Source organism: Schistocerca piceifrons, chromosome 8 (assembly GCF_021461385.2).
Source record: "Schistocerca piceifrons isolate TAMUIC-IGC-003096 chromosome 8, iqSchPice1.1, whole genome shotgun sequence".
NCBI classification, from domain to species: Eukaryota; Metazoa; Arthropoda; class Insecta; order Orthoptera; family Acrididae; genus Schistocerca; species Schistocerca piceifrons.
Genome location: NC_060145.1, coordinates 130,400,464 through 130,424,518, shown reverse-complemented (window position 1 = coordinate 130,424,518; position 24,055 = coordinate 130,400,464). Strand labels below are relative to the sequence as shown.

General features: G+C 42.1%; 1 protein-coding gene across 1 annotated transcript in view; it reads left to right on the top strand.

The window, feature by feature from the left end:
- The window catches only part of LOC124711966 (T-complex protein 1 subunit zeta), a 69,033-nt gene that overhangs the window by 18,180 nt on the left and 26,798 nt on the right, over positions 1 to 24,055 (top strand). The window contains 4 exon segments of the mRNA XM_047242249.1: positions 7,773 to 7,836; positions 7,931 to 8,065; positions 17,514 to 17,687; positions 22,394 to 22,608. Of these exon segments, the coding sequence (XP_047098205.1) occupies positions 7,773 to 7,836; positions 7,931 to 8,065; positions 17,514 to 17,687; positions 22,394 to 22,608 (588 nt within the window).

The following is a 24,055-nucleotide window of genomic DNA, read 5'->3' as shown; positions in this document are numbered from 1 at the left end:
TGTTGTTTACCGGGGGAGACAACGGCGTTGCTTCAGTACTGTCCGTTACCTCTACAAAGTGTACTGAGTGGTTATTCTGTCGCCAATTAGTTTCCGGACCGCTGCGTGCAACATTTTCTTGCGACCGGCCGTCGCTATTCCTCCTTGGTCTGTCATTCCTATTACTGTAACTATTGTAATTTTCATTTGTGTGCCGCCTTTCATCACGCGGGCCTGACCAATCATTCACGTGATTTCTATCATTTCCATACCGGCGTGGACCGTAATCTGTACTGTACCTTCGGTCTTCACGTCTCTGTGGCGCCGAATTCCTCCGATTCCCGTAATTCCAGGTTCCATTATTTGGCCTTGTCGCATACGGATGCCAACTGTGTGGGTTTTGTCCACTGCCATTAAAATGATATCCGTTACCGTTGTTTTGATTGGTTCCGGAATATTCATTCCGATTACTTGTGCTCGGCTCTTCGTATATTAGATCAATTGAGTCAAGCACGGAAAGAAAGTATTCAAGGTCGTTCTCCGGTATGGTTACCAATTTTTCGCGTAAGTTCGCGGGTAGTTTGTTTTTCAGAATTTTGAGAACATCTACGTGCGGTATTGGATTGTTCCAATAGCGCGTCTTATTCAAGTACTTTTCGAAATACTTTCTCAACCCGCCGTTTTTTAGGTTGAACGGTTGTGGGTTGAATACTTCACGGCGCAGTCTTTCTTGGACCCCAGCAGACCAATATTTCTCCAAGAAAGCCCGTTCAAATTGTTCGTAGGTGACGCACTGTTCAGCCATGTCTGTGGCCCACAAAAGTGCGTCGCCTTGTGTGAAGCCTACTACATATCTAATCTTCTGTGCCTCAGTCCAGTTTCTTGGTAAGACATTTTTAAATGCTCTTACGAATACGACTGGATGAGTTTTTCTGGATTCTGTGGAGAAAACTGGAAACTGTCTATGTTTCAACAGGCTCTCATCGACTAGAATCGTCGAGATGCAAGGCGACACGCCTACTGCCTGTTGCAGCACCGCGTTTGGCGAATAGCCATTGTTTGCCTGTGCCGGTGCGTGCACATACGCCGGACAGGGCGCGTGATGTTCTGCGTTATTGACATCGTAATCTGGCACGGGCGAATAAGTGTCGCGCTGCTTGTTGCTTGACGTAGGCAAGTCATTTGAAACGTTTAGTCTACCAGCAATTTCCTTACGTATTCTGTCCTCGGCTACTTTGATTTCATTACCTAATTTTTCAAAAAGTTTTGTTTCCCGGTCAGTTATTGATTCATTTACATTACCGTTTTCTAAAGTTTCATTTATTTTGATAATGTCGGCGTTGATACGTCGAGTCTCCTGTTTCAGAAAACCGACTTCTTCGTTAACTTTATTAACTTGGTCAGGTATTTCTTCACATGCGGACTGTACTCTTGTTAAATTTAATTGAATAGCCTGTACGTTTTCATGTATTTCTTTTTTTACGTTTTGTGTTTGATTGTGTGTTTCTACTATTTCTGACAGTTCCTGCTCCTGTTTGTTTGTAAGATCTGACAATTTCTTTTCTAAATCATTTGCCAATACATTGTATACACTATTGACGGTTTTGATGACTTTGTCTTCGATCTTTTGATCGATTTCATTGGTGAGTTTATTTAAGCGTTGATCGAAATGTCTGTGCATGTTCGCCAGTTTTGTGTTCGTTGTGTTGTGGCTGACTTCTAGATTCGCCAGTTTTGTGTTCGTTGTGTTGTGACTCATCTTTAAATCAGATAATTGCTCGCTCACGTTTGACATCAGACTATATAATGCCTCAAGCGTAACTGACGAAGCTTGTGTGTTTGTATTTATGCCATTATTTGTTGCCATTGTTTCTCTGCCACGGTCTGATTGAATCGAAACCGGGCTAGGTTCACTGATTTCACGCGAAATATTTTCATCTGATCTGGTAATCGATGCTTCATCGACAGTGCACAAGGTTTCATTTGCAAGTGGTTCATTATTGTTAATCCCTGTGGAGTGCAATTGAATTGTATTTACTTCTACATTATGTTGTGCTGAAAAACTAATTGCGTCATCATTTACGTCACTATTGTCAGAATCGGTGACGTGTCCATGAACATTTGTTAAATTAAAGTTCTCCGATTCCATTGTGAAGATATTATTTTTATCTGTACTTTACTGTTAATCTAAATCTTTAAATTCTCTCGCAGTTGAATTAATAAAAATATCTCGCGATTGTTATTTGTTGCGCGTCGGAAATTTACAAGATGGCGCACTACGTCTTCTAATTCTGCGATTGTTGAACATAAAAAGTAATTATCAAAGTGTAATTGTGTGTTGGCACAAACACTACCAGGATTTTAATATGGACAGGAAAAGGTTCTGCTTTAAGTGGAGCTAAGCCAAGGTGCAGCCACTGCATGCGTTTGCGCTTTCCTACCTTAATTCCAACTGAACTGCGTCACTCACGATTACGTTAGTTTTGTAAATCCTTGTCCTTGTTCCTTCTGGTTATTGTGCCATCCGTTTATACAGTTAATACTGTTTCACTTTATTCGTCATTTTCCATGTGCGTCATGTAACAGAGAAACAGTAATTAGTACAAGTACATTTGTAGCACAACAATGAAGTACTTACTCTTTGTTCCACCAGCACTGTCCCTGTCAGCGGTCGCCAGTGTGGCGAAATAAATAAAAAACATTTTACATTTTAAATTCCACGTCATTGTTGATTTAATCAGAGTTCTCACCTTAGACGTAGAATTAGTCCTTCTGCCACAATATTAATTCATTAGTCGCCATCGATGTTCTTCTCTTTGTTGACCGTGTGTACCATCATGAGTCGGCATCGGTTCACTTCACGAAGACGGTGGAAACCAAGGAATACAATGCTACGTTGCTTTAAATAATTTTCGTAACACTTCGATACTTTTCACTATTTTTTTATTCACAACACAATAAGACTTGCTGTGCTCGTCGCACAAACCATAATTACCAACCATATGGCTGCCTTTTCGCACAGTCCAAAAATCACGTCCATCCTCCACAAGGCAACAATCGAAAGTGTCCCTTAGCTCCTTGGAGTATCAAACAAAAGAGAATCCAATGTGAACTTTACAAAGATTATAATATACATGCCTCTCAATTTATCTTTGGCGCAGCTTTTAAGATATTGTATGTCTCTGCATAGGAATGTGTCATTACACCACTGTGAAGTTTTCCTTGTGACGAGAGCCACCTTCCGATCATGCCCTGTGAACAGCCTCCTTTTAGAAGCTGGTGTTCCTCCGTTGCTGCTCCGGCAGCAACTATTCCTTGCAAATATACCGCCCACATACATAGTTCTCCTCGCCATCCAAATTACCATCTTCTCTTCTGTAACACGGTGCTCCATCTCCCGTAATGGTGGCCCAGAACTGGGAATCCCTTTGCCGTCTGTGTCCGGTCACTTCTTCATGAACTTGACGCTTCCTGCAGGCCCACTTCCGTACACCTCCACTGTCCATACCTCGGACACAGCTTTGGCTGGACCCTTTGGAACGCCCCAAAGCCTCAGTCCCACCTGAGGCCCTCTGCTGGAATTTTCTCTTTTCTTGGCGAGTTTTAGGGCTGAGAAATAATCTACACAGATGGATCACTGGTCGACAGTCTTCTTGGCTTTGCTTACACTCACATTGGCCATGCTGAACAACACTCCTTGCTGGATGGCTGCAGAATTTTCACTGCATAGTTGGTTGCCATCTATCGCACTCTTGATCATATCTGCTCCTGCTCTTGTTAGTCCTTCATCATTTGTTGTGACTCCTTAAGCAGCCTACAAGCTCTCGACCAGTGCTTCCCTAGGCATCCTTTGGTACTGTTAATCCAGGGGTCTCTTTATGCCCTCTGCACCAGTGGACACTCGGTATCTTTATTTGGACCCCCAGGACATGTCGGGATACCGGGCAATGAACTTGCTGACTGCCTGGCCAAACAGGTCACCAGTAAACCATCTCTGGAGATTGGCCTCCTGGAGACTGATTTGCAAGCTATCTTCCGCCACAAAGTTTTCGCGATCTGCGTTACAGAATGATTCAATCTGAGTACACCAAATAAACTCTGTGCTATCAAGGAGACGACGAATATGTGGCGGTCACCCATGCAAGCCACTCGCAGGGAATCTGTTGTCCTTTGCCGGCTCCTCATTGGCCATATGTGACTAACACATGGTTACCTCCTCCATCGCGAGGATCCACCTCGGTGTTGCTGTGGCTCCCTTCTGGCTGTCGTCCACATCTTGCTGGACTGCCCAATTTTAGCTGCTCTGCGGCAGACTTTTAACCTTCCCAGCACCTTACCTTCGGTGTTGGGCAACAATGCCTCAACAGCAGATTTAGTTTTACGTGAGGGGGTTTTTATCGTACCATCTAAAGGTGGGCATTTGGCCTTCTTTCCGAGGCCTCCACCCTCCCTCCATTTTAACCCTGTCACCCCTTTCTTTGCATTTGTTTGCCTTTGTGTTTGTCTTTTCCCTACATGTGTTCATCTGGCCTCGGCTTTTTGGGGTGGACATTTTAATGTGTTGCAGAGTGGCTGTCTCATTCTCTTTTATGCTTGTGATCAGCCAGCCCAGACCATCTGCTCAATGTTTTTAATATCTTCTACTTTTCCTTGTCTTGTATGTTTTCTACATTTTTTTGTTTGTCCCATTTGTTTTCTTTTTAGGTGTGGTTCCCCATTCCTTTTCCCCCTTTTACTTTCCCAAACATACTTTTGGCATTGTTTTATGTTGAGCCTTGTTTGTGTCAGGAAAAGGGGCTGATGACTCTGTAGTTTTTGGTCCCTTTGTACGCCAAACCAACCAATCTAATCCCATATGCTTCATTGTCCTTTGCAGACTATTTCTGGAAGTTATTGGTTATGTGAATCTTTGGAATGGAAAGACTGTCAGTAGTCGACCTCAGGGAAGATCTCAGCATTCTGGGGAAGTGTGGGAAATGTGAACGACTTTTGATCACATGACTTGCCTTAATAAATAAATCCTTTGTAATCTGGAGGTAACAGGGTTGAAATACAGGAAGTGAAAGGTTATCTATAACTCATACATAACATGGATTGCTGTTTCAAGAATCATTTCGTGGAGTCAGTGGTTGAAAAGGGTATCAGACAAGTTTACAGCCTATCCCTGGTGGTATTCAGTATATACATTGAGCAAGCAATGAAGGAAACAATGAGAAATTTGGAAAGAGAGTTAACATTGAGGGAGAAGAATTAACATCTTGATGTTTGCTGATGACCGTAATTCAGTCACAGTAAAGAACCAGGAAGAGTAATTGAATGGAATGGATTGTCTGGAAAAGAGGTTATGAGATGAACATCAACAAAAGTAAACAAGGTGCAGTGAGTCATATTACATCAAACAGTGAAATAAGACACTATTGATAGTAAATGAGTTGCTATTTGGGCAACAAAATAACTAAAAACAGCATGACTAGAGAGGTTATAAAATGTGGACTGGCAATAGCAAGAAAAGTGTTTCTTAAAAAGAGAGAGATTTTAACATGAAACACAAATTTCAGTGTCAGGAATCATTTTCTTAAAGTATTTGTCTGGAATATAGCCTTTTAAGGAAGTGAAATATGTGTGATGAACAGTACAAATAATATTAGAAGTTTTTAAGTGTGGTGCTATGAAAGAATGCTGAAAATTATATGAGAATATTGAATGTCTAATGAAGTACTGACTCAAATTAGGGGGAGAAGAAACTTATAGGAAAGGGCTCAGTTGATGGAATATACTGTTGCATAAGGGATTAGTGAATTTGTTATTGGAGGGAAGTGTGTTGCTAAAAATTCTAGAGTGAGATTGAGATCAAGGCTTAAACACAGTAACCATCACCACATGTATCTCATAGATTCCAGTAGCTATGCAGAGATGAGGAGGAATGTGCAGGATAGACTAGTGTAGAGGAACTGCATCAAAATAAGGTCTGTATTGAACACAACATGTGGTCTGTGCCATACAGAAGCCCACCATCGAATAGCTATCTTGAATCTGTCAAACTGTGCAAATGTTGACCTGCAGCATGTTATTACCTGAAAGGTGCTCATTATTTCAGTGATGACATAGCTGACTACTGTTCTAAAGGCCCTTGATCAAATTTCCAGAATCCATATCAGATTTTTCTGTGGTGTAATAGTTTAGGGCAAAATATACTTAACATTCTACCAAATTTTGGCCTCCATGAATAAAGAAGCAGTAAGATGTGCAAGTTTGGAATTTGAGAAAAGCTTAAATCTTTCTGCTCAATTACCTAACAAGGCAGAGGGCCATCCAGTTCATAAGATTAAGGCTGCAGCTGTGATTTTGGTACTGTTCCATGACTAGATTATAAAATAAGTACAGCATTTCAGTGATCTAGATTATGGTTAATGGAACATTTTTATCTGTGGTTTGGCAGTTGATTTGAATTGTGGACCTCTGTATGATCGATCCCTCCTCCCCCCCCTCCCACTCCTCCTCCCCCCCTCTCACCCCAATACTACGGTAGAAGTGTAGTTACGTTATTGGTGGCCTTTCTGTTGTTACGGTTTTGCATGATGACTCTTGGGAACTCAGCACAACGAATCTTATGTCAGAGATTCAATGAAATTTTCATTCATAATTTCCTATGATTTGTAAATAAAATTATCTGGTATTTTGTTCTATTCAGTTAGAATTTAACTGAATTATCAGAAATTTTGGCAAATCCAGAAATGATGTAAAAGTGGGTTATTGCAGTGACAAATGTAATTTATATTTGGCCCACAATAAACATCACACTCATTTAGCAGTTGTATTTTCATGTTGAGATTCATTGGTTTTGGCATTTCATAAGAAAATTATCATATTCCAACCTAACCTAGGCTTCAGACTTCACTACAGATCAGTCTGTCCGGACTTCGTTTTCTCTAGTCACCAAATAAATACAAAAATTGGCAAGCAACCATAAAATTCATAATAACAAGATTAATAAAAGTTATTCAGGCACCCTCCATATTGAAAAAATACAGTAAATTCGTATCTTCTGCCAAAAGAAATCATTAGATTTAGTGATCCTCACTGGCTAGCATATATCATTACTCGACTGGCTATGACCAGCGTCACTGACTTGCCAACATCAGCGCATAGTGCAAGAGCCCCCAACACTTTAAGTGCAGAGTATTGCAAACAGCTGTAGGCTGAAGAGGATTGAGTTCCAAGTTTCTCTTGGTTGATTAGCTAAAAATGTTTGTGATTGCTCACATTTAACTCCTGAATCAAATTACCACAGTAATAATAAAACTCCCATGTTTTTCTCTGTACAAAAACAGTTTTTAGTAGGAATCCCTACTTTATCATTCACAGAAGCTAACATGTTTGCGCATTTTTTTTTTTTTTTGTTTTGTTCTCAGTTTACTCAATTTTGTCTGTAGTGTTTGTGGTAGTTGCTTGTCTGTGGTTATTTCATCATCCAATATTCCTTCCCCCACTCCATCATCAGAGTCCATTAATGTGTGGAGATGTTTCCTTAACAGAATGAGCCTAAGTCAAAAAATTTCTGATTGATAGTGCCCAGGAAAGAAAAAATATGAATAGTTAAAGACAAGAAACATCAGAAGTCCTGAAAATGAAAGTAGCAGTTAAATGCAATGTAATTTCCTATAGGTTTTTTACGTTAAAGATAAAAAAAAAGTAGTATAGGGTATAAAAGTAATGTCTTCTTTCGACGAGGAGCATCTCTAAAATAGTTATGGAGCCAAGAACACTGTAATTTAAATCATCCAATGTTTCAGGTTGGTCTCAGGTGCTGGAGATATTAAGATTACGAAAGATGGAAATGTTCTTTTGCATGACATGGTAAGTTGAGCAGTTACTTCCTGTTCTTTGTCTATAAAATATCAAGCTGTTGCAAATAAAGTGTGATAAAAAATTGAGATATCCCATGTTATAGCAAATACAGCATCCTACAGCGACACTTATTGCACGTGCATCAACAGCACAAGATGATATGACTGGCGATGGCACTACATCAACAGTACTCATGATTGGAGAACTTCTGAAACAGGCAGATTTATACATAGCTGAGGTATGTGATGGTATCATTTTAATAGTAGTAACTATTGAAGACTGAAATAATTTCCCTATCTCTTGACACCTAATTGATAGAGCATGCACAAAATCTCCCCAAGGGGCTCACCACTCTTCGGTGGGTTCGTGTTTGGCTCCCACGGGGCCCCAACCATTGCAGCCTAGTTTCCCTTCCATGCTGCCTGTCCATCCTGTTGCTATTCCTTTCCCCTCCCTTGGGAACAAGTCTGGGATGTTTTTGGAAATGTGTTCTGCATTTTCAGGAGCTGCTATGAGATCAGTCTTTCCACTGCTTTTCATTCCTGTTTCCTTTCTTCATTCCCCCTTTTCCTATCCTTCCTCCGCTTTGGCGTTTAAGGTTCTTCTTTTTCTTCTTCCTCCCTGTGCACTCCTGAAGGCCAGTCCATGCGCCCGACATGCAGCAAGTGACTGGGTAATGTGTAATTCTCAGCTCTAAGTTGACAGGTATGGTTCGCATGTATCCGCAGGTACAGGCCAGGCCCAGGGCTTGGTGATTGCCTGAGCTGCTACCTTCCCAAATTGCCGAATAGTCCCTTTTGTCAGGTGTTCGGGAGGCGTGACCTGAGGTGTGAACAATCACCTAAGGCAGGTGCGCCACCCTCTGCAGGGGGCCCCAAGTTGGAAGGAGTGTGGTGCCATAACGGGGGATTTTCTCACAGTGAGAAAGTTATCTTCTTCACAGTCAATATCTACTAAACGTAAATGGAATGAGGTTAACAATTCAGAGACCACCATGGTTCCTCATACTGAAGACGGTCAGTCCTTTGCGTCAGTAAATCCGTTTATTATTCAGAAAGGTGTTGATGCAGTTGCTGGCCCTGTGAAATGCTGCTCTTGTTTATGCAATGGCACTTTGATTTTGGAACTTAATTCTGATTTCAAGCACAACAACTGCTCACAGCCTTGCTCCACCGCCACTATTCTGTTCATGTCCAGGCCCATCGAACGCTGAATTCTTCTCCTGGTGTTATTTACACTAAGCTGTTCGATGGTCTGATTGAGGCAGAAATCCAAACAAACCTCTCTGATAAGCAGTCCATTGGGTGATAAAAAAGATATCTGCTTCCTCAGTGCCTGCAAGCACTGTTTTTGTCACTTTTGATAGAGTGGTGGTTCTATCAAAGATCAAAACAGTCATGAAGTTATCACAGTCCGCCTGTACATTCTACACCCGATGCACTGCTACCAGTGTCACTGTTAAACACACACTCATACGCCCTGTTGACACCCAGCAAAATGTGTAACCTGTGGTACGGATGCTCACAAGCATGATAGTCGTCTCCTTCTCCCCGCTGCATCAGCTGCAATGGCAATGATGCCGGCTCCTCCTGAGATTGTCCGGTATATCTTTACGAACAGGCTGTCCAGGAGATCCTGCTGAAGAAAAAAGTGTCTTAAACAGTCACTCACAAGTTGTTGACTAGTCAGAAACCCTGCATTCTAACATTCGGCACATACAGTGCTGGTCTTGTTTCTTCTCTCTCCACGAAGGTCATGGCCACGCAGTCATGCAGCATCAAATTCAGCACTGCGGTTGTAAAATCACCCATTGTCATAGTAGCATCGCTGACCCCTTGTCCCATCTGTGCAACAAGCCACCAAAGTTTCGCCTCACAGGGCAAAGTCACCTGCTACACAACCAGCAGGCTGGAAAGGACAGAAGGAATACTCCCGCAAAGACTTCCTACATCCCTCCAGTCAACAAACATCTCAGTCTTCCTCTGCAAAGGCCCCAAGAAGTGAAACAAAGGCAAATGGTCTTCTCCTTTGCCAATTCAAATATCCTCTTTGATGGTGTCACCACATGATATATTCATCCAGCCGACCTCTGTGTCGCCGGTGTGCACTGCCAACAGTTTTTCTGTTCTGAAATCTGCAGACAAGGAGAATATCAATGCCTCTGTAGATTTCATGGAGCAGGATCCTCCAGTCTCTGTGCCTGTAGCAGTGAGTCTTCGAAGGCTGGCACTCATCAATCGACGAGATGGCACCTCTTGATTTTTCCCTCTTCCCCTTTCCTTGTTATGACTCTACTCCAGTGGAACATTTGCGGTTGTTGATCCAATAAAGAGGACTTACGGCTGCTCTGAGAATGACAGCATCTGCTTGTTCTGCTGTACTCCAGGAAACAAAATTGTGTTCTCACGACCACTTCTAGCTCCGCATTTCGTCCACTTTGACATTACCCCCCCCCCCCTCCCCCGAGGATGTCATTCCGTCTCATGTAGGAGTTATGCTGCTTATCCAAGATGACATTCATAGTCAAGCCATCTCCCTAACAACCCAGCTTCAAGCTGTTGCAGTCCACATTTTCCTTCCTCACTTGACCTTTTCCTTTCGTAATGTTTACGTCCCTCTGTCATTCGGTGTCACCAGGGCAGACTTCCTCCAGCTTATTGGGCAACTCCATAACCCCTTTCTGCTGCTCAGTGAATTTGATGTGCGCCATCTCCTTTGGAGTTCTTCTGGAACCTGTCAGAGAATTGCCCTCTTAGCTGACCTTCATAATCAGCTACCACAACATGGGAGCACCCATGCTCTTTTCAACTCCAGACACACCTATTCCCATTTGGACCTATCCTTCTGCACTGCCGAGCTTGCCCATCATCTCCATCATTCTGACACGTACTTGAGCCACCATTTCCCATGTGCTATCGGATTGCTCGCTCCTGCCTCACCAATGTGCACACGCAAATGGCAGCTTTTTAAAGCTGAGTAGAGGCTTTACTCATCCTTGATTAGCTTCAATGAACCACATTTCCCCAGTTGTTAGGACCAGTTACAAACATTATCCTTACCACCGCAGAATGTTCCATTCCTTGCACTTAATCTTTACCGTGCTGTGTCCTTTGATCGACTGAGTCATGCCGTGACGCGATTCACATGCAGAGACGTGCCCTCCACATATTTAACTATCGTCCTACGATGGCAAACTGCATTTGTTATAAAAAGTTGCATGTACAGTGTCATCATGTCCTTTGCAAAAGTAAAAAGCTAGCTGTATTTTATTTGCTAATTCTTTTAACAGTTCCACTGCCTATTCTGTGATGTGGGCCAACCTCCGATGGATCTCTGGGACCGAGGTCCTTTCCCCAATTTTCAGCCTGACAATAGCAGATGTCATAGTAGATCCTATTGCTATCTCCAACACCTTCGGCCACTGTTTGCTGAGATTTCGAGCTCCTTTCACTGTCATCCTGCTGTCCTCCATTGGAAACGAGTGGAGGCGACTCAGGCGATACCCTTCTCTTCTCAGAATAGTGAGTGCTACGATGCCGTCTTTACTAAGAGGGAGCTAGATTGTGCTCTAACTTCATACCGATCCTTCGCCCCAGGGCCGCATGATGTTCACATTCAGATGTTGCAGAAGCTTTCTCTTGCAGGCAAGCACTTTCTCCTTCATACGTACAATCTCATATGGGCAGAGGGCACGTTTCCCAGATGCTGACATGAAGCCACTATCATACCCTTACCTAAGCCCGGTAAGGACAAACACCTTCCTTCTAGTTATTGCCCCATTTCTCTCACTAGCTGTGTTTGCAAGGTGATGGAATGTATAATTCATACCCGGTTGGTATGGTGGCTTGAGTCTCGCAATTTACTACCCACTGCATAGCGTGGATTTCGAGCGTGTTGTTCTGTAGTTGACTATCTCGTCACGTTGTCAACCCATGTCGAATAGTTTTTTGCAGAAACATCAGGTTAAGACCGTATTTTTCGATTTGGAGAAAGCCTGTGTCACTTGCAGGAGGACTGATATCCTCGGTGCTCTCTACACATGGGGCTTCTGTTGCCACATGGCCCATTTCTTACAGGAATTGCTAAAAGACTAAGATTTCAAGGTACATGTAGGTTCTGCCTTGTCAGACACCTTTGTCCAGGAAAACGGTGTGCGTCAGGGTTCTGTCTTGAGTGTCATCCTCTTTGCTATCACCATTAACCGTATTATGATCTGTCCCCCGCCAGACATATCCGGCTCCCTTTTCGTTGATGGTTTTGTTAGCTATTGTAGTTCTCCATGAACTTGTCTCCTTGAATGGTGTATTCAGCAGTGTCGGTCATCTTTACTCACGGAGCATCGACAGTGGCTTTTGCTTTTCCACAGACAAAACTGTATGAATTTCTGGTGTCACAATTGGTTTCTTGCGCTGTCCGTATATCTTGGACCTGTTGCTCTTCCGTTCATTGAACTATGAAATTCTGGGGGCTTACGATCAATAGGAAACTTTCTTAGTCCTCCAGTGTGTCGTACCTGGCTGCCCGCTGTATGTGGTCCCTATATGTCCTATGTGTCCTCAGCAGTACTTTCAGGGGTGCGGATTGGACCACCCTCCTCCATTTGTAATGATCCCTTGTCCGTTCGAAACTAGGCTATGGATGTTTTATTTATGCATCTGCACCTTAATGCTATCTCAATACAATCAACCATTGTGACATCTGTTTGGCCGCTAGCGCCTTTTATGCTAGCCTGGTTGAGAGTCTGTATGCAGAAGTTGCCGGTCTACCTCTGTCACATTGCTTCTTCCTCCTCAGCAGATACACGTGCTGTTTGTCTGCTATGCCTGGCCACTCATCCTGTACTGCCTCCTTTGATCACCTGTATGAGACCTGTCCCTGTTATCTCCTGGAGTTCGCTTTCAGCCCTTCCTCCAGTAGCTCAACTTCACATAATTTTCCAGTTTCCCGCTGTATATAAACCCATCGCCTCCTTGGCTTCATGTGGCAGCACATGTTCACCTTGGCCTTCATTCGCTTCCTAAGGACACAACTCCATCCATGCCCTATCGCTGTAAGTTTATTGACGTTATCATGGAACTTCATGATAGTACCTTTTTGTACACTGATGGCTCTAGGACTGACTATGGTGCTGGGTGTTCCTTTGTCATTAGCACCAACGTTTTTTGGTATCGGCTTCCGGAACACTGCTCAGTATTTACAGCAAAGTTTTTCACCCAGTATTGGGCTACACAGTACATCCAGACACACCGAATTTCCAATTGCATCGTCTGCTCTGACTCTCTGTGCCCTTCAGAGCCTCTGTGCACTGTACACCATCCACCCCTTAGTGCAACAGGTCCAGGAAAGCTGTCACTTGTTCACTCGTGATGGAAGACTGCAGTCCTGGTGCCTCAGTGCGCTAGTTCTTCCATTCCCTCCAATGATCTGTGTTGCCGTCTGTCAGCAGGTGCGGTCACATTGGCATCACCGCTGTACTCCCTTCATGGGAACAAGCTCCAGCAAATTAAGCCTCTCCCGTCGGTTTGGATCATCTCTTGGCCCTCTCGCTGTGAAGAGAGCATTTTAGCTAGATTGATTATTGGGCACTGTTCTTTTAGCCATTGCCATTTGTTAAGTTGTGCTCTCCCATCACTTGGTGCTCTTTGCCCTCAACCTTTGACTGTTCACCATTTCCTGATGGAATGCCCTTTTTCAACCGCTTACATTCCAATTTATGTTCGCCATCGGAGTTATCGGCCGTTTTAGCATACGACGCATGATCTGTGGACTGCGTTTTACTTTTTATCCGTCATAGCAATATGGCGACGGGCATATAATCTTTAGTTCTGGACCTCTGTTTCCCTATGGTGTATTTTATGGACCTTTCTCCAAGTATCTGTTTTGAGCTGTTCCTTCCGTCGATTTGGCTTAATGTGTAGTCGCTGCTAACTCCTTTTTTGTCTTCATGTTCTACAATTCTGACGTGGGCGCATATGACCCTAATTGTTTTTGTGCCCTGAAACAAAACAAAACATACAAAATATGGGCCATTTAAATCTTACCTGGTTCTTGCTTCAGTTAGTCACTCATAACTACTATATTGGGAGGTGCAGTCAAGACACTGAACTCCCATTTGAGAGGAATGAGGTTGAAATATCTACTGGTTCATTCAGGTTAGGGTTTAATTTGGCTTCCCTGCATCATTTTATGTGAATGTGAGGTAGGTTTTTTTAAGTAGACCATGATCAACATATCTTTGTCTGCTATGTCTTTGTATTTTTTTCTCTGTGAACTCAGCATTGACTGGATATTAATTCCTAACCTTCCTTCTTGTCTGCCCCTGGTAGCTGAGTGGTTAGCGCTACAGAATGTCTATCCTAAGGGCCCGGGTTCGATTCCCGGCTGGCTTGGAGATTTTCTCCGCTCAGGGACTGCCTGTTGTGTTGTCCTAATCGTCGGTTATTTCATCCCCATCGACGCGCAAGTGGCATCAAATCGAAAGACTTGCACCTGCCAAACCATCTACCTGCTGGGAAGCCCTAGTCACATGACATTTGCATTTATTTACCTTCCTTCATTCCACATCATATAACATGACACTGTCACTGCCCCTTTCGTATCTTATCTATTACATGAAGGTATTTGTTCAACAAGTTACGTGTAAATTGTATATGAGACAAATTATACGTTGTGGAAGTGGTGAAGAACGTAATATCAGTCATCTTTGACCAGTGACGCTATCAGTAAGGCAACTATCAGCACATCATAACGACTGATGATTTTGACATCATACAATCACAGATATTTTAACTATGTCTTATGATCTCCTCAATGAAATGGGAACTTTGGGTGAGGATGTTTGTGTTATCACTGTCACCACATACCAAAAAATTGAAAATGCGGACCGTAGTCGAAACAATTGAAGGTTTTCAGTATGTACAGAAGTATAACTGAATTAATAATAAAAATTATAATAATAAATTTATTATTGTTATTAACATATTTTTAGATTTGCCAACTTGGAGCCAGATTATCACATTCCAACCTGACATTGATCTCTAGCAATGTTTGAGATCTGTACGTCACCACAACTTACATCTTGAGAAAATAGTGTTGATGATGTCACTGATCATAGCAGAAATATTCTATCCTGAACTCCAGTACATCCATATTTTGCTACTTGACATCGGTTGAGATGAGTGTACATTATGCTGAGGAGCATACATTGAACTTTTATAGCTATGCTATTTCAATTACCTTTGACAGCTGTATTGCACAGCCCATTATGATGATTAATTTTAAATGAAGCAGCTTAAAATGTCACCAAGTGATGATTCAAGCCCAAATTAAGAAAACCAATCCCAAACCATCACAGTGCCTCCTCCAGAACATTATTGTGGTCACAAGAAGCTCTTGCAATTACTATTGGCCAGAATCATGTCAGATTTACACACACTAGTCTTGGTGTTAAATTACTCTTCAAAATTTTCTTCCATTGCCCCAGAGTGTGTTGTTTACACCCCTCTAAGTGATGTGCTATCATTCATTTGCACAGTGCAGTCTTGGTAGCAATATGACTGTGAAAACTATCCTGTCATTTCTGTCAAAGAATTGGCACTGATAGCCCCCTACCCAAATTGCATGGTCTTCTGCAGGAATTAACAAAAATGTGTGATCAGCAAGACAATACACACTGCTATAAATTTTAAGCCTTGGCTTACAAGTTGGCCACTGGTAGCAGGCAGAGCAGTTTTGAGGCCTTTTTTGTGACAGTTGTGGGTTTAACAAGATCATTGTAACAGAAACATTCTTTGTGTGGAGGCCACTGAACTTAGTATTACGTATCACAGTTACTGTATTTTCGTTTGCCTATTAATGGAACAAATTTTAATAAGCAGGACCAAATGCAGATGAAAAGTTAGTCTCAAAGCTAGTTGTTGTTATGAGTGCAGTGGCAGTTCAGTCATTTTAAACAAGCTTGCATGGGATTTTGATGGTATTGCAACAGTAGTGTGTGAATCTGTTGTTTGTGTCAAAGCCTTGAGATTGATGATCCTGAGTTGTAAAATGGTTCTATTGGCACTTGAGACTTCGCCAGTGTGCTACCATCCTTAATAGAAAAATAATTGTCCTATGTGTTTTGATCACAGCTGAACAATAATCCTGAAGTTATGTGCTTATTACTATGAAGTGTTGCTTCAGGTGCATAACACGGTCTGCTCAGGAGTGCCAAACTGCTATTTGTAATTTCACCAAGAACTCTTTCACGAAAACAACTTCAGGAACAATGAGATAGTTAGGCGTACTTGGGGGTTCGTGGGGATAGTTTCTGAAAATTACTATAAGGACCAGCCAGTTGCACATTCGTATACCAGTATGAGACTGGTGCAGTTATCACAGGCAGTGCTGTCACTGACTGAGCTGTCCAGGTATGATTGATGAGCTAGCTCACAGCTTTTATGGGAAAATAGGTGATCTGTAGGAAGAAGAAATCAGCTTTCAGTTCAGAGTGATAGAGTTTGTTGTTGTTTAATAGAAACTGCCCAAGTCACACATTTTCATCTCCACAGAGTCAAACTTTCAGAGATTTAGTGAAGATTACCTTTTTCAAAAGTGAAAACCTTTAATTCATATTGTTCAAGGATAATTTATGCTGATGTGAAAAGTCGTAGGATACCTCTTAATTTGTCGGAATTCCCTTTTCACAGTGTAGTGCAGCAATTCAATCTAGTGTGGACTCAACAAGTCATTTAGAGTCCTCTGCAAAAAAATATTGAGCCACACTGCCTCTCTAGCCATCCATAATTGTGAAAGTCTGTTGGTGCAGGATTTTGTGCACAAAGTGACCTGTCGATTATGTGCCATAAATGTTCGTGGGATACATGTCGGGCAGTCAGGGAGGCCATATCATTTGCTTGAATTGTTCAAAATGTTCACCAAACCAGTCGCAAACAGCTGTGGTGCAGTGACATGATGCATTGTCATCCATAAAATTTCTGCCATTGTTTGGGAACATGAAGTCCATGCATGACTGCAAATGACCTCAGAGTAGACAAACATAACTATTCCCAGTCAGGGAACAGTTCAGTTGGACCAAAGGACACAGTTCGTACCATGCAAATAGACCCCACAATGTTATGGAGCCACCACCAGCTTGCACAATGCCTTGGGTCTATGGCTTCATGTAGTCCATGCCACGCTTGAACCCTGCCATCAGTTCTTACCAACTGAAATTGAGATTTATCTTATGAGGCCATGGTTTTCCAGTTGTTTGGTCTAAATGCACTGATAACTCGATGCAGATTTTGCTGCTCTGTCATTAAGTGAAGGCCTGTCTATGGTGAGTGGTAATGCCTGAATTTTGGTTTTATTTGTACACTCTTGATGTTGTGGATCTCTGAATATTGAATTCCCTGATGATCTCCTAAATGGAATTTCCCATGTGTCTAGCTCCACCTACCATATCACATTCAGAGTCTGTTAATTCCCATTGTTGGGCCATAATCAAGTCAGAAACATTTTCAAATGACTCAACTTAGTACAAATGACACCTCCTCCAATGTACTGTCGTGTATATCTTGTGCACGTGTTACTACTGCCATCAGTATATGTGCATATTGCTATCACATGACTCTTGTCACCTAACTGCATGTTGCTTTAAACACTACAAGTTGTACTAAGATTTTTGTATGTGTGACGATGTATAGGGTTTGCATCCAAGAGTCATCACAGAAGGATTCGAGCTGGCCCGTGCTCGAACACTGGAAACACTGGAGAAAATAAAAGTGAAGATAGAACCCACCCGAGAAAACCTTCTTAATGTAGCACGTACTGCTCTATTGACGAAAGTCCATAAACAACTGGCTGAACTTCTTACAGAGGTATGTACAAATCACAGATTAAATGTTGCTTTATCAATAATAACATTTTTGTAGTGTATAGTTCACACATTTGCTATAACTGATACTAAAATTGTGCTGTTGGATATGTAGTGTTACACACCTCTTCTCCGAACCCCGTCCTTACGATGTATTTAACTTTAGCAACTCGTTGAAATATTTGCCCTAGTTTGACTTCGTAGTGTTTGGCATTGTGAAGCAAGCTCATGCAATATTTGTTTTGTGATTATAGTACTGAGTAACATTATGGAGCTCCCCGAAGTGTGTGTAGTCCACTACATATGAATGCTGGTTTTACTAAACATTGTTATCCAGTTCCTCCTATGCTCAACATGGATAGAAAATTTAGGACTAAAAAATATTAGTAGATGCATTTTCCCCTAGCTCTTTTGTAATTTTTTCTCTTTCAAAGAGTGTTTGTAGAAATGAAGGAAAGACTGTTGTAATGGTAATTTGTAAAGCATCAATTTATCCTTTAGTAGCTTTTTATTTACTTTAGCAGACTGAAAACTTAATTTCAGTTAATTACTTGTCCAGGATCAAAATAGGACCTTAATGTAAAGGAAAGCATTAGTAATATTTCCTTTATATTAGTTCTTTTTTAAATATTCCTTGTCATTCGTTGACAAATTTTTTGGACTATCTCCACTGATTTCTTTCTGTTTTACAAAAGAAAGTACTTCACAAGAAAATCACTATCTAAGGATTAGGACATGTTCACTCTATTCTTGAGTTTGAAAATATAACTGGAATTCATTCAAAATATAATACTTGCTTCTATGAAAGAAGTTCCAACTGTGGTTTCAGTAATGTTGTGTTGTAATTTCAACTACAGCATCACAAAGGCAAGTATCCACTGCAGTGCAAGATAGCAACTTATATTCATTTCAAAGTCAACTCTGACATTGCTCTTATATACAGGTCAAGTAGTACAGTTTTTCTTTCTTTGTTGTACAAAGAACAGTATCACAGAGGGCCAAAGTTGATTCACTTGTGACTTGAAACCCACACTGCTCTATCATCTAACAGCAAGCTCCAAAGATCATCCATGATTTGTAATGGATGGTCTTTGCTCAGCCATGTCATTTGGTGAATGGTGAATCCTAAAGAACCACAAAATGAGAATCGTTCTTACACTTCAGAAATTAATACCTATACAAAATACACGTTCTTTGCTCTCATTACTGTGTTGCGGAAGTGGTAGAAGGAACTGCCGTGCTTTGCTTTTGTGACACTGCAGTTGGTTTGCAAAAAAGATTATAATTCATTTGCACTGGTTCAACAAAATTGATTCTGCACTTCATAACTGTTGTATTCAGATATACAGTGTCTGACAAAAAATAAATGAAACTGCTTCCATTACTAATGAACTGTTCGTTTTAGCTTATTAGTTTATTAATATCACTTACCCTTGAACTTTTCTAAATTATGACAAACTTGTTGCTTCAACTTAGTGGCAGTGAATGATCAGTATGCTACAGGTGTGCTCTGCTCCTCCAATTGAAGGCAAAAATATCAGTCTCGTAGACAGCATGCAAGTTTTTTGGGCAGGGGAAGTATCAAGTGCAGTTATGAGTGGACACTAATGTATCTTGCTACATTGACACTGTTATTTATACATGTGAGGGTCACTCCAAAAGAATTGCACACTATTTTTGTAAAAATACAGTTTTCATTCTGCACGTGTAAAAGTTTTACAGAGTGTAGAGACATCCTTCCTGCTTGTTTTCAAACTTAGTTCAACCTGTTCCCATGAGTGGTGCCATCACAGCATGTCTTCAAGATAGCTGCTACACTTGATGTTCGTCAGAAGCAATGTGCTGTCATAGAATTCCTGTGCTGTGAAAACGAGACAGTGGGAAACATCCACAAGAGGTTGAAAAAGGTGTATGGAGATGCTGATGTCGATCGCAGTACAGTTAGTCGGTGGGCAAGCAGGTTACGTGATGAAAGTGGACACAGCAATATTGAGGATTGTCCTCGCAGCGGCGGGCCTCGTACTGCGCACACTCCAGATAATGTGCAGGGAATTAATGAATTGGTGACCGCTGACAGACACATCACAGTGAACGAATTGTCACTCTATGTTGGGATAGGGGAAGGAAGTGTTTGCAGCATACTGAAAGTGTTGGCGTTAAAAAAGGTTTGTGCCAAGTGGGTTCCCAGGATGTTGACAGTGGCTCACAAAGAAATAAGAAAAACGGTAAGCAGTGAACTTTTGGAACAGTACATGAATGGTGGAGATGAATTCCTTGGAAGAATTGTGACAGGTGATGAAACATGGCTCCATCATTTTTCACCAGACGAAGAGGCAGTCAATGGAGTGGCATCATGCAAATTCACCCAAGAAGAAAAAAATAAAATAAAATAAAGACCACACCTTCTGCTGGAAAAGTTATGGCTACGGTGTTTTTCGATTCCGAAGGACTCTTGCTTGTGGACATCATGCCAAGTGGAACCACCATAAATTCTTATGCATATGTGACGACACTGAAGAAACTTCAAGCTCAGCTGAGTCGTGTTCGACCACATCGGCAAAAGCAGGATGTTTTGCTGTTGCACGACAATGCACAGCCATATGTCAGTCAAAAAACCATGGAAGCGATCACAAAACACGGATGGACATCGAAATAAGTGTCCAAGGAATAGAAAAGCAACTGGAATCACTCAACAGAGGAAAGTCCACTGGACCTGACGGGATACCAATTCGATTCTACACAGAGTACGCGAAAGAACTTGCCCCCCTTCTAACAGCCGTGTACCGCAAGTCTCAAGAGGAACGGAAGGTTCCAAATGATTGGAAAAGAGCACTGGTAGTTCCAGTCTTCAAGAAGGGTCGTCGAGCAGATGTGCAAAACTATAGACCTATATCTCTGACGTCGATCTGTTGTAGAATTTTAGAACACGTTTTTGCTCGCGTATCATGTCGTTTCTAGAAACCCAGAATCTACTCTGTAGGAATCAACATGGATTCCGGAAACAGCGATCGTGTGAGACCCAACTCGCTTTATTTGTTCATGAGACCCAGAAAATATTAGATACAGGCTCCCAGGTAGATGCTATTTTCCTTGACTTCTGGAAGGTGTTCGATACAGTTCCGCACTGTCGCCTGATAAACAAAGTAAAAGCCTACGGAATATCAGACCAGCTGTGTGGCTGGATTGAAGAGTTTTAAGCAAACAGAACACAGCATGTTGTTATCAATGGAGAGACATCTACAGACGTTAAAGTAACCTCTGGCGTGCCACAGGGGAGTGTTATGGGACCATTGCTTTTCACAATATATATAAATGACCTAGTAGATAGTGTCGGAAGTCCCATGCGGCTTTTCGCAGATGATGCTGTAGTATACAGAGAAGTTGCAGCATTAGAAAATTGTAGCGAAATGCAGGAAGATCTGCAGCGGATAGGCACTTGGTGCAGGGAGTGGCAACTGACCCTTAACATAGACAAATGTAATGTATTGCGAATACATAGAAAGAAGGATCCTTTATTGTATGATTATATGATAGCGGAACAAACACTGGTAGCAGTTACTCCTGTAAAATATCTGGGAGTATGCATGCGGAACGATTTGAAGTGGAATGATCATATAAAATTAATTGTTGGTAAGGCAGGTACCAGGTTGAGATTCATTGGGAGAGTCCTTAGAAAATGTAGTCCATCAACAAAGGAGGTGGCTTACAAAACACTCGTTTGACCTATACTTGAGTATTGCTCATCAGTGTGGGATCCGTACCAGATCGGGTTGACGGAGGAGATAGAGAAGATCCAAAGAAGAGTGGCGCGTTTCGTCACGGGGTTATTTGGTAACCGTGATAGCATTACAGAGATGTTTAACAAACTCAAGTGGCTGACTCTGCAAGAGAGGCGCTCTGCATCGCGGTGTGGCTTGCTCGCCAGGTTTCGAGAGGGTGCGTTTCTGGATGAGGCATCGAATATATTGCTTCCCCCTACTTATACCTCCCGAGGAGATCACGAATGTAAAATTAGAGAGACTAGAGCGCGCACGGAGGCTTTCAGACAGTCGTTCTTCCCGCGAACCATACCCGACTGGAACAGGAAAGGGAGGTAATGACAGTGGCACGTAAAGTGCCCTCCGCCACACACCGTTGGGTGGCTTGCGGAGTATAAATGTAGATGTAGATGTAGAAACACCCACCTTACAGTCCTGACCTGGCTCCATGTGACTATCATCTCTTTTGGAAACTGAAAAACTCTTCGTGGAACAAGGTTTGAAGATGATGACTTCCTTGTGCACGCTGCCAAACAGTGGCTCCAACAGGTTGGTCCAGAATTTTACTGTGCGGGTATACATGCGCTGGTTCCAAGGTGGTGTAAGGCAGTTAAGAGGGATGGAAATTTTGTGGGGAAATGAAAATATTGTTCCTAAAGGATGTATCTACACACTGTAAAACTTTCAAACATGCAGAATAAAAGATGGATTTAAAAAAAAATAGTGTGCATTTCTTTTGGAGTGACCCTCGTATTTAATAAGTCCACAAATACATATCATCAGTATTAGTTCTCTTGTCAGTCTTGTCCATGTGTGAATTTTTTGTTTCTGTGACAGATTTTCAGTAATATCTTTCATCATGTCAATCTTTACAATGTCACCGGTTGCTATACATTTTTTTTCTGTTTTTAGTGTTTTTATTTCTAGAATTTTAAGAACATCGTTATTTCAGGTGTGTGTGGATGCAGTTCTAGCAATACAGCAGGAAGGAAAGGAGATTGATTTGCATATGATAGAGTTGATGGAGATGCAGCACAAAACAGATACAGAGACAACTCTTGTTCATGGACTTGTCCTAGACCATGGATCAAGGCACCCAGACATGCCAAAACGTGTGGAAAATGCTTATATTCTTACTTGTAATGTAAGCATGGAATATGAGAAAAGGTATTCTTTTAAAAGTGGTAATGGTTTCTTTAATTATTTTGGATTGTCTTTATGTTAAAGTATTTATTTATAACTTATATGTTTTGACTTCTGTTGGCTTTGTGTGGTTATTGAGCACTAGTGTCACTCTGAGGCAAATCATTTTGCTTTTCCGGTAATGTCATCTTACTTACACAGTAGTAAACCTGCAGAGGGTCAGATCTTGGGAAAGAAGGGATGGTATATGTAAAATCAAAGACATTAATTAGGCACTATAAAAAATGAGACAGTCCTTATTATCCATTTTACATTCATGTGTACTTTGGCATATTCACGCCGCTGTACAGTCTGGGAGTGTTTTAGGGATTCAATTCATAATTTCATTTCGAATTTTTTTCCGCCGTTCTTTTAAACAGTTTCCCGGAGCAATTTCATTTTGGCCTGTATGCTCGGCAGACCTGCGGAATCTGCAGACGCCACCATTCTTGGTGCATCCCCCTGTGGGACCGGGGTTTAGGACGGGCCTGAGGTATTCCTGCCTGTCATAAGAGGCGACTAAAAGGAGTCTCACAGCTTTCGGCCTTTATGTGATGGTCCCCTGTAGGGTTTGACCACCATTTTTCAAAATTTTCCCGAAGAGCGAGCCAATTGGGGAAGGCCATCTTACATGGTGCATCGTGTCCATTGTGCAGAGAGATCTTCAGCCCACTTTCACGTCATTGCATTTCAGTCCCGCTAAGTCGTCATCTCTTGGGCGAAGACACCTTCTTGGTTGCATTTTCCACCATGCACTATGCAGTGTCACTTTCTGCAGGTGGCTCTTGCTGAGGCTGGGTGGCACTCGTGGGTCATGGAGAGGCCCCCTGGTCGAAGTGCATGGCATCAGGGTGGATGACACGCCATGAAGTGTAGTACATCATCTCTTGCAGGTGGTCCGCTGCCAGCAGTCTCTAAGCAGGCACAGTCAAACTTCAATGCTAAGAAATACGAACCCAAATCATTCCCATCCCTGGCCACACCATGGGAGGAACGCCAGGCTAAGGATGGCAGTGAAGCTTTTTCGCTCAGTACCTTGTATGTACAAGAGTTGATGGGGAATGTTTCCTGTCCATGAAGCCCCAGTTTTTTTGTGGAACAAGTGGAGGACAAGTTTGAGGAGATGGAGAGCTTGTCCAAAATGCACTCTGTGTCAGTCTTAATAAAAACAGCATCCTCTGCCCAGTCACAGGCATCACTCGCTTGTGAAAAGTTGGAGGATGTTTCTGTTACCATCTCACCCTATAAGAGCTTAAATATGGTCCAAGATTTTATATTCCACCAGCACCTTCTTTTGCAGTCTTACGACGAGCTGCATGCAGATTTAAAGCGGCAAGGTGTTCATTTTGTCCAGCGCATTCATTGGAGTCAGAGGGATAATCAGGTTGCCACCGGTGTCTTCATCTTGGCCATTGAGGGCGACACATTGCCT